The sequence below is a fragment of the Python bivittatus genome, unplaced genomic scaffold (genome assembly GCF_059951505.1).
Source record: "Python bivittatus isolate LINGU-HERP-01145 unplaced genomic scaffold, Pbiv_v1 ctg000850_np1212, whole genome shotgun sequence".
In the NCBI taxonomy this organism is placed as follows: Eukaryota; Metazoa; Chordata; class Lepidosauria; order Squamata; family Pythonidae; genus Python; species Python bivittatus.
Genome location: NW_028277112.1, coordinates 11993776 through 12011110, shown reverse-complemented (window position 1 = coordinate 12011110; position 17335 = coordinate 11993776). Strand labels below are relative to the sequence as shown.

The 17335-nt window shown below is 35.8% G+C and overlaps 1 protein-coding gene across 1 annotated transcript in view; it reads right to left on the bottom strand.

Moving 5' to 3' along the window:
• The window catches only part of ADGRV1 (adhesion G protein-coupled receptor V1), a 275296-nt gene that overhangs the window by 21323 nt on the left and 236638 nt on the right, over positions 1–17335 (bottom strand). Inside the window, exon 87 of the mRNA XM_088130185.1 lies at positions 9326–9447. Coding sequence (XP_087986311.1) covers positions 9326–9447 — 122 coding nt within the window. The remainder of the gene's footprint in view (positions 1–9325; positions 9448–17335) is intronic.

The following is a 17335-nucleotide window of genomic DNA, read 5'->3' as shown; positions in this document are numbered from 1 at the left end:
AGCCACAGAGAAAGGAGGAGAACCACTGCAAAACAGTGACTCCACTCCCAAACCTGAAGCTGGCCCAATAGGATACTGTGGTTGATTGTATCAAAAGCTGCTGAGAGATCAAGAAGCACTATGAGGGATGCTCCAACCCCATCCCAGCTCTACCACAGTCATCAATAAATGTGACCAATTCTGCCTCCATACTGAACCCCAGCCTGAAACATGATGAAATGGGTCTAAATAATAATGTATTAATGCATATTTTGGAATAAAACACATTTAGAAACATTTAAGAAATAAGATTTAAAATGTACATTTCATGAGAAAAATACATTCAAAATGCATTTCAGTGTTACTTAAATATATTTAGATCCATATTAAAAAAAGAAATTGTAGAAATAGGATGAAATGGATTTATAAGCATATCATAATCCATTCATTTTTAGTTGCTAGTAATACTATGAAAGCAAAGCTAAAGGGCAAAATAGCTAAGTATCATATCAGATTTAGAAGGTCAGAAATCTTAGCAATCTTGATCACTATGTCACATTTTAACCTTTGAAAGTTAATTAGAGAAAATATTTTCCTAAACAAGCATCTGAGAGTATTGTAGTCTTTAAAGATCCTATTCTGGATTTCCTACAAAGCTGAAAAAGAGAGTTGGTTCTCTGGATAGCATAAGGAAATCAATGTTTTATCACTCAACAGTAGATAACCAATAAAGACTACTGATTTTTTCCCCTACTTGTTCTTTAACTCTGAAATGCATTAAATGCAAATAATATCCAAGATGGCAAGATACTCAGTGGTTATTCAGGTGGGAATTGAGCCCACTGTACTCATTAGAATCTAATTCTGAAAAGGCTCATATAAAACTGCATTTAATCTGCTTTCTTCTGTGAGTTTTATATATATTTTTGCATTCATATGGCCTATATTATGTCTTATTTTTAATTACAGATTTGTTTTATTGTTATTGTGCATTTCCTTCAATATAGGGCAAATATATAAAAAAAAGTTCTATATGCAGCTGAGTGCATTAGAACAATATAAGGTTGTTTGCATTGTTTATTAAGGGATACAATAATCAAAGTGAGAGCTGTTTTCCTGGGATTACAGGAAAGGTCTATATTTAGACCTTTCCTGGGATAACAGGATAAGGTCTATATTTAGCTTCCCAACTGAATTAATGTAGTAATTGTAGCTACTTAAGTTCCATAATGGCACTGACCAGTTTAGTGGGCTTAATTCCCAGCTATGGAGCTAGTGAAAAAAATGATGGCTTTGAATAGTGGTGGAAGACAAAATTGTTCAGAATACATTGGACCACAAAAACATATTATTTAGTACTAGATGAAGTAAGAGGCTTGGTGGGGTGGACTGTGTGGATTGTTGGCTGCTGGAGGGAGTGGAAGGTGGTTTGTTGGATTCCTTGTGGCGCTGAGAGCAAAAGCTGAAGCACCTGAGGCTTCACTCATCCCTTCCTTGGTATGGTGGTTACAGTATAATGATGTGGGGATCCCCTGTCTTGAGTGCTGGAGGGTATGGGTCAGGGTGATGGTGAGATCTTGGGGGGCTTGGGACAGGTCAAAATATTCTGGTGGTGATGGGTATGGGGAGTTATGGTGGGAGACAGGATGGGCCACTCGCGGGGAACACACTCTCGGTGCTTGGTTCCGATGTTGTGCTCCAGCCCCCTGAACTCTACCCCAGTACCTGGCCAGGTATATACAGGGGGTGGCACTGCTCTGGACAGAGCTGGTGGGCAATCTGGGGGTCCTCCTACACTCGCAACTCCTGCTCAAAGAACAGGTGGCAGTTGTGGCTAGGAGGGCTCTGCTAACAGTCACTCATGCCCTAGTCACCTCCAGACTGGACTACTATTATACACTCTACATGCGGCTGCCCTTGAAGAATATCCGGAAGCTTCAAGTGGTGCAGAATGTGGGGTGCGGGCAATTTTGTGTGCTCCTCGCAGAGCACGTATTACACCTCTGCTTCGCAAGCTACACTGGCTACTGGTTTGCTTCCGGGTCCAATTCAAGGTGCTGGTTTTGACCTTTAAAACACTTCATGGCATGGGGCTGAATTATCTGAGGGACCACCTCTCCCCAATCACATCAGCCTGTCCCATTAGATCCAGCAGGGAAGGTATGCTATGCATTCCATCGGCCAGGGACTTATATTTGGTGGGCCCCAGGAGGCAGGCCTTCTCTGCTGTGGCTACCTCCTTGTGGAACATTCTCCCTCCTGAAGTTAGGCTCACCCCTTCCCTGCTGTTATTTAGGAAGTCCCTCAAGACCTGGTTGTGACATCAGGCCTGGGGGTCTTTGGGAACTGGAGACATTCGTAGATGGCTCCACTATAATTGATATTCTGCTCTCTCTGTGGGGTTTGCATATTTTAAAACCTAAATTTTAAAAATTTGTGATCATGTTTTTATTTTAATAATAACTTTTAATCTTTTTATATGCCTGTTTTTATTCACTTATTTAATTAATTGTTGTATGCTGCAGAGTCGCTTTGTGTAAGATGGGTGGCTATATAAATGAGATATAAATAAATAAATAAATAAAAATACATATTTAAATCTTGATTTCACTGTATGTAAGACTTGCATTTGAGATATAGCAGCTGCTGGAATTCTTTCATAATGGCTTCATGAGCTTTTCTGTAATAAATCTATTTATCAGAAGCTCTTGTGTCCTTGAATGCCTGCTTCCTGCCTAGCAGTTTGAGAAAATCCTGACACCATGTTTCTAATGAAAAGGATCTGTTGGATAATTTATGTATCATATTACATCCCTCTCTCTTTTCTGGAAATGGTTTAAGAATATGGACACTTCCCACAGATAAGTAAAAAATATCAAGAGATCAGACATGATACAATAGTAACTGATTGTTATTTCTTAAAAGAAAGACATCCATCGCAAGGATAAAAGGGGAAAAATCAAGGTTCCTTTTAAGCTTATCATTTGTCTATCACTAAAACTTTCCATGTCACTGTGGCAACCACAAAACAACATTTCTGGGATTTAAATAGCTAATGAACTTATGGCACAATTTGGTTTAGAGCTTTTAAAAAATTTAATCCAGCTGACCTTTGTCGAGGCAAACAAGTAACACTTGACATTTTACTCAAAATAATGAAAACATAATGCTCTTTCTATTGTGCTAAGCTCTGACCTCTTTGGTTGCACAACACTTTCCAAAGAAAAATTAGATTTCTTTCAACCTCACATGATGTATAAAGGAAACAGTTTTCTGACAATGCTATTATAAGTAGGTCCCTTTGGGACTTATACTTACTAACGATAATATCTAGATAGTGGTGGGAAACCTATTTTTAAAAAAGCTCAGTAACAATAGGGCTTCAGTGATGTAGTCAAATGCAAAGACATATTTCATACCGTCATAGGCACTCATGTACTCTCATGAAAAGGAAGTGCATCCACTAGATCTATTTTACAAAAACTGAATTACTATAAGCATAAGAAGTTCAATCCATCCCAATTTTATACTTAACCAGTTGGATTAGTTAGGCTGAGAAAGAATGTGAATAGGTCACTTAATGAGCTTTGTGGCTGAGTAGATGTTTGAAACTTTGTCTCTCCAACATCAGCCAAACTCTATGCACAACATATTCTTAGATTGCTACCAATTTCATGACTTGATTGTGAGAGCCAAGAGGCATTTCCCAATCATTACAGCTAGAAACAGGACACTGGATGAAAAGGTCTTGATTTGATCTAGCTAGACAATCCTTAATTTTTTTCGTATACATCTATACAAAAGTGAATCACTTTTCAATTTCCTTCCATAGAAAATGCAACTTAAAAAAACAAAACAAAACAAAACAAAAACTGCGGTGTAGGAATGTTCACTTCTTTCAGGAGAATTAATTTTGTGAATCAATATTTTGTCTCTCCTGGGTTCTTTTATGGTCAGTGATGACATTATAGACATGGATGAAAATTTTCAAACACAGACAGTGGTTTAATTGCTTAAATGGTGAGAACTGGGAGAGAGGAGAGGGGAAAAAAACAATAAAGTAATGTGATTAGCAGAGAGTTGGTCAATGCTAAATTTAGAAATAACAGTACGATTCATCTTTTAATTAGAATGATTTTTGAGAACTGCCAAACTTATAATAATAATGTAATACATCACTCTTTTATAACCCTGAGATAACACCATTCTCACTTACCACTAAGTGCCATTATTGTAGCATGTAAACAGTTCCTTTGTAGTTCATTTAGCTGGGTTTATGACACTGTGATTAAAAAAACGAAACTTCCATTTGCTGAATCTCATTAAATACAAATCAAACAGAAGAAACATTATGTCTGCACAGTGTTTTGCAATCCAGGGCAAAAAGGGGCTTCAGTGCACACAGGATTGCACATACAACTCCCCTCTGCAACTCCTTAAAACTGTGTTCTCCAATGTTAGTCGCTTCCAGATGTGGGGACCAACTCCCCGAATACTGACAATAGCCATGCAGGCTGGGAAATTCTAGAAATTGAAATCCATAACTATGCAAGTTGCCATGGCTGAGAAACACTGCCTAAACCAAGCACATATTCTTCTCAGATCACCACTGATTATCTCCTATTGCTGGGTACTGTACAGGAATGGAAAAAGTGCTCATAAGGAGGGTTAAGCCAGTGGCCTGCGGAAGGGGCTTTGTCTTTTCCAAGAGATTTAGTAATTTTTTTAATGACAAAATATTCCAACGGGGTTAGATCAGTGTATTTAAATATAATAATGAGTGTTATTTTCTTTTATTTTTAGTCCCGTTCTTAATTATTCTCAATAATTAGTTTTGGCTCATTCACTGCCAATATATCAGACCATTTTATGGATCTGAAAATAGCTAGATCTGAGCAGCATCAAGAATTAAGGGAGCCATTTAGCCTCTTATGTTAGCCAAATGGAAGCAAACGAAAGAATGCAAAAATGCAGAATAAACAACAGCTTTGAAAAACCTACATTTTTTAAAAATCAAAAACTGAAGAAAGAGAAGTTACCAGGACAACATATAGACTGCAGAAAATTGCATGTTTCTCTACAAGATCTTTGAACATTATTATAATTTGATTCTATTGCAACTTGCTAACTGTTAATTTATTTGTTTGGCTCTTTGTTACAGAAAGAGTAAAGGCTGAGATTAAATCTATGAAGAACACTCTGGAGACTGGATATTTGTGTCATATTTATTTTGGAGAGTATGATTTGCAGCATAGTAGACATTTTCCTATGCTGACTATATCCCTCAAGTTCACTCTACCTACTGCTAATTAGTGAGATGAAAAATATATCAGTGTTTCAAACACAAAAATGCTGTTCAGTAAATTTAGGTTATTTATGGCTAATTACCTAGATTGTTCACTTTGCTTATAATACATTTGCTGCATTTGGATGTAATGTTAAACCAAGAATAAACTCATTCCCTTAATGCTAAATCCTCATTTATGAATTGCTAAATCATAGTTTAGCTTCATGAGAAAATCTCTACCTCACATATTTTTCTCCTTCCTCTTCTCCCCTGATGCTGTCACTGGAAGTCAGTAGCCCCTTTTTCCATTTTAAATGAAACACAAAGTTTTGAATATAAACGGTGGTAAAATGTAGAAAATAGATCAGCGCAAAAATCCTTCTCCTTGCATTCTCTTCTCATACTGTCCAATCAAAGCCTGACATATCAGAATATGAACCCAGTTGCATCCTTTCAAGCATGTTCTCCAGCAACTAGTACTAAGGGACATGCTGCCGAACTGGAGTTCATATACATTTATCTTCCAGGTATTTGCTGAATTTTCTTTTATACCTGTCCACGTCAGTCATAATTACTACATCTTTTTCCTCTCTTCTGAATCTTCCACCATTTAGCTTTATTGAATTATGCTGGTTACTAATACTTCCACACATCATACTACCTCTTTTTTTCCCTAAGAAAAGGCCTCAGCTGTCAAAACCTTTCTTTGTAGGAGAATTACTCTAATCTGTGATTCGTGTTGTCCTTGTTCAGTTTTGCAAGATTCTTTTTGAGATGCAGCACAAAGAATTGTTTGTAATATTATACAAGAATATCCATACAAGAATTCTGCCCCAGTTTGAAAACAGCTCTAAATTTCAGTGAATTCATTGTGCTTGAGACCTAGTGTAATTTATTTCTGCTGTGGTATATCTGAAACCATGCCAACTCATATGCAGAAATTTTTGCTTCATCAAGCTGTTGTGCTTCAGGTTTTTGAAGGATAAAGATGGCTTGATGACTTTTCAACTCTTCCTCACAGAAATTATTACGACTTTATTTATTTAGGCACATAACAGAAACATGCATGCAAGATAAAGTAGAATGTGGGTAAGGATGGAGCACACACAATTTTATTTCTCATTTTTGTGAAGCAGAAAAAAGATTTTACTATTGCATGACCTGTGGCAGCTCAGGTGGATTATGACTTTGCTCTTTGTCTTTAACATTTTCAAGCCAGCAGATTTGAAGAATCATTTGCAAATTAAGGAGTTGGGGAGTAAGAGACTATGATGCTGTGGAAATTATTCTAATATGGTTCAACTATATATTTATATAATGGCATTACAATATTAGTGGCACAGCTGGATATAATTTTTCTTTCAAATTTTGCGACCAAATTTGTCAGCAGAGAAATTGAGCAGACTGTTTCTCCAAATATTTCCAAGGAAAGGAAAAGTTCTCCAGTAATTTCTCAAGGGAAAAAATTCTCCTTAAGGAATAACAGCAGTGTAGCTACCAAAACAGCCAATGACGGAATTCTCTCTTATTGTTTTTCCTTGATAGTCTGAAGCATGAGATGCTAGAGAGGTTGGAGACCATTGTGCCTGACTTTACAGTAAAAACAGGACATCCACCCATGAACCTTGTCCATCCCAAGATTAAGTGCAAGACCACTGCATTCCACCATAACTATTTACAAGGCATTGGACTATGAATGGGGAAAACCAGATTCTAGTTTGTTGTCAGCCACAGAAGCTCACTAGATGATTTTGGGCCAGTCATTCTCTCTCAGCCCAACCCTTCTCACAGGGCTATTGTTATGAGAAAAACAGGACAAGGGAGTTATATATACTGTTTTGAGCTCCTGAATGAAAAGCAGGATATGATTGTAAATAAATAAATATTTCTCCAGAAGTTTCTTTTCCTTTGAAAAAAAAATCTAAAGGAAAGGCTCTTTTATCAGATCAAGTCAGAACTGGTAAAAAAAATATATGAAGTATTTGTGTGCTCAACAGTTTAATTACTGACTCTCTTTTGAGTGATCCTAAATACATTTATTTTTCAATACAGTTGCATACTGGGTTGATTATCTTATTAAGCTATCCAGTTTCAACCAAAATCCCTTGCTGATCTATTGCAAGTATTTCAAACCCAGCTGATGTATATATGCAGTTTTTCTTCAGTGTTCTTACATTTGTCATTTAAATTCTCATTACTCTAATCCGAAGTGACTACAAAGGTAAATCTACACCTGATTTACAGCAACAGAATGCTAACATATACAGTACTGTTCATTATAATTTTATCTAAAAGGTTTTTTAGTTTGCCAGTCAAATTTTCTCGAGTTGCTTTGTCTAAGTTTAGTTTTTAGTTTAAACTAAACTATCAACTAAACTAATTAACTAGTTTATTAATATTTGAATTACATTAAAAGTGTACATCCCAAGGGTTTTTATTATATTAGAAGACTTTGGGAACTACTCCTGCAAGTCATCTGAAGTCCCTTGAAATGGCACTTGTCGTACAGTTGTAGTTCTGTCACAGCAGAGGCAAAGAAAAGATGCTATGCATATGTATATAAAAATAAATAAAATATGTAAATAAATGCATATGTAAATAAAAAATAAAATAAAAAAATGCCTACTCATGCCTACATTAAGAAATAATCTTATTATTGTTCCATTGTGTGATTCCAAGAATTGGTATAAGATCTCATTGTAGTCAAGACCCACTGTAAATGCAAGGCAACTTGTTAATGCATCACTACTAGCCATGCCACTGCAGTGGTAACATAGAGATTTTAGGCTGTAATTGTTAGACTTACAGTCCAATTTTATACATCTCTATTTTAAAATAAATTTAATTCACTTCAGTGGGATTTAGTTCCAGCTAAAATCATAGGATTTTCATTTTACTTAGAATAAGTACCATCAAAATCAATGAACAAATACATATAGGAGAATACCGAGGCTGATTTTTGCTAACTTTGTTAGCCTTCCTTATTTTGGTGGCCTCAAGTTATGTTGCACTAAATTTCTCATAATCCCTAAACAGGTAAGTTGGGTGTTAATAATTAAAGCCCAACAGCTAGAAGGCACCAAGTTTAAGAGTGAAATGTAGTGCATTTTATATGGCTATTTCAGTTACCCAATCCAATTAATTGTAACTGTCTCTTCAATTTATATAAATTTTGGGGAAAAAATCTACACAATTCATTGTTATTAAATGGTGTCCTTAACTATTGCAGCAAGTAGTTTCTTAGGAAACACATTTTCTAAAGTGAGAGCAAGGGGAAAATTCTTCTAAGATCACACTTGCCATGTGCCATTTTTATAAGTACTTATATTCAAAATAATTAAGACTTTTAAAAATGAGTTGGCTATTTAATTAGAAAAGTCTTCTTATTTAATTAAAATGTCTCCAATCTATAATCTATCCAATTAGTTGGTTAAACATGATTACAGCTCTAATATTTTCCAACCCACAGTTACTAAAAAAGAAGCTACTTCTCTGCTATTGCTTTTTCTTCATTCTTGAGTTGAGTACATGAAGACAAAGATCCAAATACTACAGCAGGTATTTTGAAAAATCTTTCTGTATGCACAAACTCTTAATTATTTTGCCCTTAAATTTTGCCCATGCAAGTTCTACCTAAATTTTTAATATTTCAATAAAGTTTTTTTTTAAATAGGTTTCACATGCTGATTACTTTACTCTGCTTCATACAGCAGATTTCATTTTCAGTTACTTTATGGAAAAATACTTTGCTACTTCTCAGTTGAAATTTAAGTTCAACTGAACCCTATTTCCAAGTGAATGAGTATAAATATATAAACATTTATGTTTTTATTCCCATGCTGTTTGCTTAAGTATTTACTCATTTCACCAGAACCACATATTATATTAAAGAACAGGTGCATATGTGTTTTGAGTTGTGTGACAATACGTACCAGCCGTATTGCTATTTTTTATTTACAGCTATATAACTTTGCCTTCTTACACACTTGCTCTCATAATTAGACATACAGTATTTTGATTTAGTTAAAATAGAAGATAATAAATATATTAAGTACTTACTTGTAGACTGTTGAAAATGACGAAGAAGACCAGCATCCATAGATGCCTGTAAGCCATGTGCAGTCCTCCCCATAGCCATGTCATGGAAATCAGGGCAAATAAGTATAAAACCAATGGGATCTCTAGAAATCATAAAAACATGTATTTATCACATTGACATGCTTTGCAAAAATAGCTTCAGACTTCATCAGCCTATGAAGATGTTTTAACTTCTCAGTGCTTCTGTGATCACCAGTCCAATCTGGTGATGACTAGGCACAATCTTTTCCCTTTCTGTACTCTGTTACAGCTGAAGGAAGCCGATTGGGAGTTGGAGAAGAAGCCCTTAAGGCATTTGGATGTGTCGTTCAGCAGATGAGCTTATCCAAATAGCTGAGGGCAAGTTCAAGCAATAAATAAATAAGTTCTGGTAACAGATGATGAGGTTAAGTTACAATTCTCTTATGAAATGCCCAGGCAAGGCACCACATTTGTTACATGGATAAAGCATAGTTGGGCTTTGTAAAACAGTACTGGAATTTAAGCGTTAAAACTTGTTGAATCAGTAAATGAATCTTTCCAAATAATCAAATTGCTGATGAGGGCATAGTAGGTATCTATGCCACAGAGGGAGGGAGGGAGGGAGGGAGGGAAGGAAGGAAGGAAGGAAGGAAGGAAGGAAGGAAGGAAGGAAGGAAGGAAGGAAGGAAGGAAGGAAGGAAGGAAGGAAGGAAGGAAGGTTTTTTAGATGAACAAACTAAATTCCTTCAATTCCATGAAAAATGCAAAGTTAAATGACAAGATTGAGCTTTGGAACTGACATTGCACTCACAGCAGATGTCAAAGTCCTTGTTTATTCAGTTTTGTACATTTAAAGTTGTATAGTTGCAAAATATCACTCTTTCTCTACAGTAACTAATGCTATTTAAGAAAAAACCTTGAAAGGATAATTGAATATAGGAACTTCGTAGCTTAACCAGGTTTTCAAACTCACATATCTTCTCATAATAAATTCCACATGGAAATTAGTAACTAATGGCACAGGTGCCATTCAGCAAGTTAACAAACTATTGCTTCAAGGTTCTCAGTACAATTGCCATCGTAAGAGTGACACTTGGGCAAATCAATGCTTATCTTTTTCACAAACCAAGGGCAGGATGAAGTGAAACATTGCTAAATCCTCTTGTACTGGTTCTTACTTCCAATGTTTGCAGCATAAAATGTGAACAGAGTTACCTAGTTAAACCTTTTATCTGTCTTGCCTCATAATGTCAACTGTGACTTAGCATCTCTCCAAATTTCAGACAGATGTTTTTGTCAGACAGATGTTTCCATCCAGATCATTTGACTAGAACTCTTTGAACTTGGTATTTTATACACTTACTTCTTGTACCATTTGAAATGTCAATCCCGTTCTAGAGATGGGTCAATGTACATGCTTAATCCTTTTCTGAACAGGTCTTCACATGCCCTTAATTTTAACACTTTTTGGAAGGCTTAGCAGCTCTTCCCATGACACAAAAGCATTACTGAAAAAAACATTAAGTCTAAGGAATCAGAGAATGTCTGAAAATAATTAATGTTCTTTAGGATGTTTTAAAATTTAATGTCTTTGATTCTTTGTCTAAGATAGGTACTATCCTTTTCTTCTACACTGTATCAAAGCCATGCAGCATTGCAACCTATTTCCATAAGGAATCTCGCTCTTCTCCTCTATTTTTAACTTTCTGTATTTAATTTTCAATATATTCTGAGATTATCTATCTATCTGGTACAATACAAGAAAAGAAAAATGCAAAATAGAAAATAAAGAAAGATTCTGGTATCTGCAGATTGATCTGGGAAAGAATGTCTGAAACCCAAGAGATTCATTGTCGGCCAGCATAAAAAAGGGACCAGTGGTCTGATTCCTTATTAGGCAGCCTTTCTATGTCTCACTGGAAAAAAAATTCTTTTTAGAACAGGGATTTTGACTGCATGCCTATACATGCCCCACTCAAGCGAATAGGAGCATATGCTTTTGTACAAATCAAATTTCTGCCAACGAATCAAGTTAAAAAGTTCCCAGGAAATTGTGTCCTATAGAATTATGACAATAATCAGTTACAGCAGCTTTCAAATATTTCTCAGTGTAAATTTACATGCAGCAAAATCCTGGAAGCAGGGTGGGGGGTGGGGGAAGAATCCACCAAACGGGTCAGACTGATGAAAGCAGCATTATGCTCTCATGATGAAGCCCTGCCCCCTTTGAACATGAATTGTAATGTATGTGCCAAAGGGGTGGAGCTTGCCTGGCAATGGCATAATGCTGCTTTCATTGTCTTGACAAAAGCAGCAGGAACCTAGAGATGCCTATGTTTATACACATACGTTTTGTTTCAGTTTCTCTTTTTAAGTGTGAATCTTTTATAGCCTCTGTGCCATGAAGGAACTTAGGCCGCTATGCTGTGAAATAATAAACTAATCAATATATTGAAAGCAATGAAAAAACAATGCATGAAGTGTGCATGTGAGTATGGGTGTTGGGGAACACATTACTGGTGGAATCTAAGAAATAAAATGGCATTGAAAATTGAGAATATGTGGCCATGCTTTTCAGACTCTAGTGGGCCATAGTTACATAGCAATGATATAACAGAGATAACAGAAGACGTTTATAACACAATGTAAAACAGCTTTCCCTCAGCTCTCTGGACTATCCCCTCTATATTGGGTTTCTGAAGAGCAGCTCTCAGTGAAGTATTTGGGGATGAAGTAAGGATTAGTCTACCCTTGACTGGTGGTGAATCAGGTTGACATGTGTTACAATGATTATATTTATGTTTTTGCTATTTTTTTTTAATGCTGTGTTATTGGTTGATGTAAGCTACTTGGAGCTTTCAGGAACTGAGCAGCAAAGAAATCAGAGCAATAAAAAAAATAAACAAACAAACATGTAATGAAAACTACAATACTGAGGCTCAAAGGGAGAAAAATACTATGCCACCTTCTGATGTCTGTTGGAGAATAAATGTGCCAGTAACCACGCAAATGCCAAACACAAGCAAAAACTTAGTATCTCTGAGAACTTGCTCCAGTCAGATTACTGAATCAAGGAGCTTGCCCTTCAGAAGCTTATTTGATTTTACTAAATTGCTGGTCACCTATCCACAGCTTCAGTAGTTCACAGAGGCAGAATTTAGTCTGCACAAGTTAGAGAAGAAATTGCTTTTTTCCTCCCCACCCAAATAAGTATCGACAAGAAGACTGAACCTAGCCACATTATATTGTTGTTGTTATTACTAAAAGTGACACATGAAAAGGAAAGTGTCAATCTCCATTAGCATCTTTAATTCCATGATTATTTTGGACCCTACTCAGGCCCTATGGTAACACTTATTGGTATGCTTAAAAAATAATACAGTAACATAAATGATTGAAGTGCAATGACTTATTTGTACACATGTTCACCTGCAGGAAAAAAAGACAAAAGTAACTTAAGGTGAAAAACAATCCCCCCCCAACAAGTTTTATTATCTTCTCATTTATATTCAATGCCTGACACATTTGAATGAATTTAGCAGAACAGATTGATAAAGTGTGATTAGGTAGATTATAACATTTGCATCTTCCTTTGGTTATTGGTAAATAATATATTCAGGAAATTAATAACTGTATTATGTTAAAATATTAACTGTAGGCCTTGTATACTGAAGATGTGCAAGACTTCCTGTGTTACTCAGGGCTTTTGGAAATTCAGGGTACCTTCCCTTCCCCAGATTATGTTGCAGTCTTGTTAATAACAAAAGATTCCCTATAGAGCATACCCTGTTAATACAATGCTGAAACTCAGCCAGTTTTAATAGTCCCATAGTTGGTTGGGCTTATCACTGTGACATTTGTCTAGGCAATCCAGCTTATTTTGCTCAATATATTGTTCAATTTGTTAAGTAACACCTGTGATGTTTTAAGCATGTATCATGACCAAAATCACTGAAAACTGAATTTGTCAGTAAACTGTATCAAAACTTACATGGAGAGAAAATTAAGATATTTGAATAAGCTTTGTTAACTTTATACTATTTCCAAATAATTTATTTTTTGGCTGATTTAGATATAACATCCAGATTAAAATAGTAGGAGTAATCATCAATATATCTTGATGAATAATCTGCAATATCATGGATGGTAATAGTCAGGTGGAATTGCCAAGTCATTACTAGAACAGTGTAGGTGGGAAATGTAGCATAGGAAGATTGAGTAAATTTTAAATGCCATTGCTGGAACCTTGGCCTAGCTGCTTTCTGATAGTATGCTATCAAATTCAGAATTTTGTTTAACTTTCCATTAGTCAACTTCTATTTTGGAAAGATACACACACCACCAATGGATGTTTGAATCTGTAATGTAATGATATATATATATATTTCATATATATCAAGTTAAAGTGAAAGTTTATATAAAATTTTATATATATCAAGTTAAAGTGAAAGTTTTCCACTTATAGGACCATGATATGAAAGTTCATTAAAAAGTGTGAAGAGCAGTATTTAGAACCATAAAACATTTAGTTTTTTTATTGAGTCCCTGACATTGTATTGATGATGCCTTGATTTCTTTGTAAATGTGTAACCTTTCCCCATTTTAGGTTGTAAAGATGCCAATATTTTTCCAATTCCTCCAGTTTCTATGACAGAGCTGTAAACTCTGTTGTCAAATAAGTGTTATTAAATGATGTATAGAAGAATTTTGCACAAAAGAAATGTACCATGTAAATGAAAAATTAAGTGCAAAAACCTGATAAGGGAACATATTTTAAGTTCCCCTTAAATTACAGTATTTGGGAGAGATTTAAGAAGATATTTAACCAAATTTTCCCACTCAGGGGCATGTTGAGGTTCTTCCTGCAATTTTAGTGTTTTTTTTTTTTATAGGATTATGCTGTAGCTCTCTGTTTTACGTAAAGGAAGGAAACAAAACTATCAACAAAGGATAGACATTAATAATCCAAAAATAAAGCTTTTTTTTAAAGGCAAATGACCCAGTTGGTACTACAGAAAATAAATTATGCATGATAAATCAGGCACTTTCTACATATACCACCTCCCTACATGTTGATAATGAACCAGGAGATTTTCCCAAAAGTTAAAGTAGATTTTTCTATTATACAATATAGCAGGAAAAGAAAAATCCAAATTGCCTGTTATGTGAACAAGAACAAACATAAGGAGTACTCATTCATGCCTTGTTTGCCACATAATAGAGCTGAAGATTTTCAAAGGTCAGCAGAGATGGGCAGATTATGGAGTTGTGACATCTACTTCTCTTTCCTTTTTCTTCTGTTGCTATTATCTTAAGTTTCACCAGTTCGAGTCAAATGCAGAATAGAGGCTCAAATACAGACACATACTGCTCACTCTAGCAATCCGTGATCAGTTTGAGACCCAATTCTCCAAAGATCAAAATAATATAGTCATTAAAACAAAGTTTTACTAGAATTAGGTTCCAAACTCTCACTTTGGGCCAGACACTCTGTCTTCTTCACCTACCTCAAGGGTTATAGGGAGGAAAATCAATAGGGCGGAGATAGACAGGATCTGAGAATCTTATGCTGCTTCCATTACATTCAGGCAAAGGCAAGATAGAATTGAAAAAAAAAGCAATACTGATTTTCCAGTAAAAACTCTTTTTTAATAAACTATTTGAAGAGAAACATTTTAGTAGCTATAATTCAGTAGGTCTGAAATCCTACTGCAAATCATCAAGTGTTCTAGCACAAGACTGTGGTTTTTCAACTTCACATCACAGAAGACCCTGCCGTCATCCCTGAAAAGTGTTTTCACGCCTTTGCTTAGAAACCTCTAATGAAAGAAAGTCTATTTTCTGAGGCAAGTTGTTTTACTGTGAAATAACAACACTTCTCTAAATTCATCATGAATTTCCAGGGGTCTCGACTCAGTTTAAGAACCCTATGTATATAATTCCAATATACTTTTAACGTGGGATTAACATTAAATGGATGAGGATAACAGTATAGAATACACGCTGCATAGCATAAGTCACAATCCAATAAAAACCAACAAGATTAAACACTATTAAAAGAAATAAGAATTAAGTGTAAGTTCCATAGATTTATAATTAATTCTTATTTCTTTGACTATCATTACTATTTCAGGGATTTACCAATTGGTCATCCTCCAATAGAGATTTGTGCGTGCACATATCCATAGGTATATTTATTTATACACACACACATGTAGACACATATATGTATGCCCTATTGGTAAGCTTCTGGCTTCAGCTTTGACACTTGTACAATTGAAAGGATAGGCTAACGCTCAGTTATAAAAATCACTAGATACTGTGACCATCTCAAAGCATAACTGTCAGTCCTTCGAGGTAGTCCAGATAGGAAACCAAAACCATTAGTACAGTGTTACTGTACTATCTTTATTGTAAGGTCGCAGTGACAGAATCTTTCAAGTCTGAAAGCACTTTCCCCCCTCCCTTGCCTTTATTTTCCAGAGAACAAGGGGGGGTCCCTTCTGAGATGCTTTCTCCAGCCCCATCCCTCCTTTGGACTCAGATTTCTCTTATAAGACCATTGTCTAGGCCTCTCCTTTTCCTTCTGTCTCCCAAAGGTATTCTCACAACCCATTACAGTAACCTATGGAATGTTTTCTATGTTATATTACACAAAAGCTGTACATTTGAAGAATACTTGTTGTGCTCACAGGAGCTAGAGGTTGTGAATATGTAGAAATTCATTCTTATTTTAGGGTTAGTTTCATTTTAGTTTTACATGCTCTGAATTTATTTCCTTAATTTACTTTTAGCTTTCCAAAATTCTCAAGGGACATAATTATAACCTTTCTCAAGCTGGCTTACTGATGCTTTGTCATCCCCACACAGTAGCTGCTAAATTTTCAATAGCTCCTGTCTTTTTCTTTTTATTACTATTTAGAGAAGTGATGGACAAGAAATAAGAACAGAGAGATGCTATCACTGGCAGCTATGGGAAAATAACAGTCAGTCATCTTAAGTTCAACACACTGTCTGTTGCTGTGGCATCTGTATGCCTGTCCAAGGAGAGGTAAACTTATTCTTAGGAAAAGGAAGTATAAAAATTGAATCACTTGTCTAAGATGGGAAGATATTTTTTCCCCCCTCAAAACACGGTTGGCAATGAGTAGATCTGCAAACTAGTGCTCTTCCTTAAGATGGCCAGAATTACTATGAGGGTGGATGAACCAGTCAGTTTGTAACATACAACAGTAATATGGGTTTACAACAGCCAGTCTTTCCACATAAGCAACCAGCATGAACATGAGGCTCTTTCTCATTGAAGCAGATAGTATTAGCATGTGGGGACATCTATTAATATTTCTTAACAAGCCAAGGCAGATAATGGAGTATGTAAGCATATTTTGTCAAGATATGGGCAAGCAACAGGGTGCAGGTGCACAAAGGCTCAGAAAATTAGAACCACTAACATTACAAAGCTTCGAAAGGGAATGTTCTACAATAATCTAGTACACAGAGGGTTTTTTGTGCTTAATTTGAGCAACATCACTTGATAGAACAGCATACCATTTTATGGTCTGTCCAAACTGTCATGGTTTTGGAAATGAACTGGCTGGTGGGTAGAAGAAAAGCAAGTACTGATGTGACTCCCCAGTTAGTATGAGCTTGAAGTTTCAATGTGAAAACAAGAATAAGATGGCAACAGTTAGTAGATGGAGTGACAACTATGGGCAGAAGCTATGATTGCCTGACATTCAAGTTACAACAAAGCTTCAACATGCAACAAGAACTCAGGAAGAGAAAGCAGATGAGGGGAAGGGAGAAAAGGTTTGAGGGTAGTAGTGGGATTCAGGAATAATAGGATATGAGAGCAAAGAGAAAACAGATGAAAAGCAGGGAAGCTATTTTGAAAGCAGAGAAGCTATGTGGGTAGAAGTTCCAAAGCCCAGTTGAATTTAACAGTGAGACATTAACAAAATAATGTGGTAGGGTTTCTTACTATGTGTGTGAATTGCTATTTGGCATGCC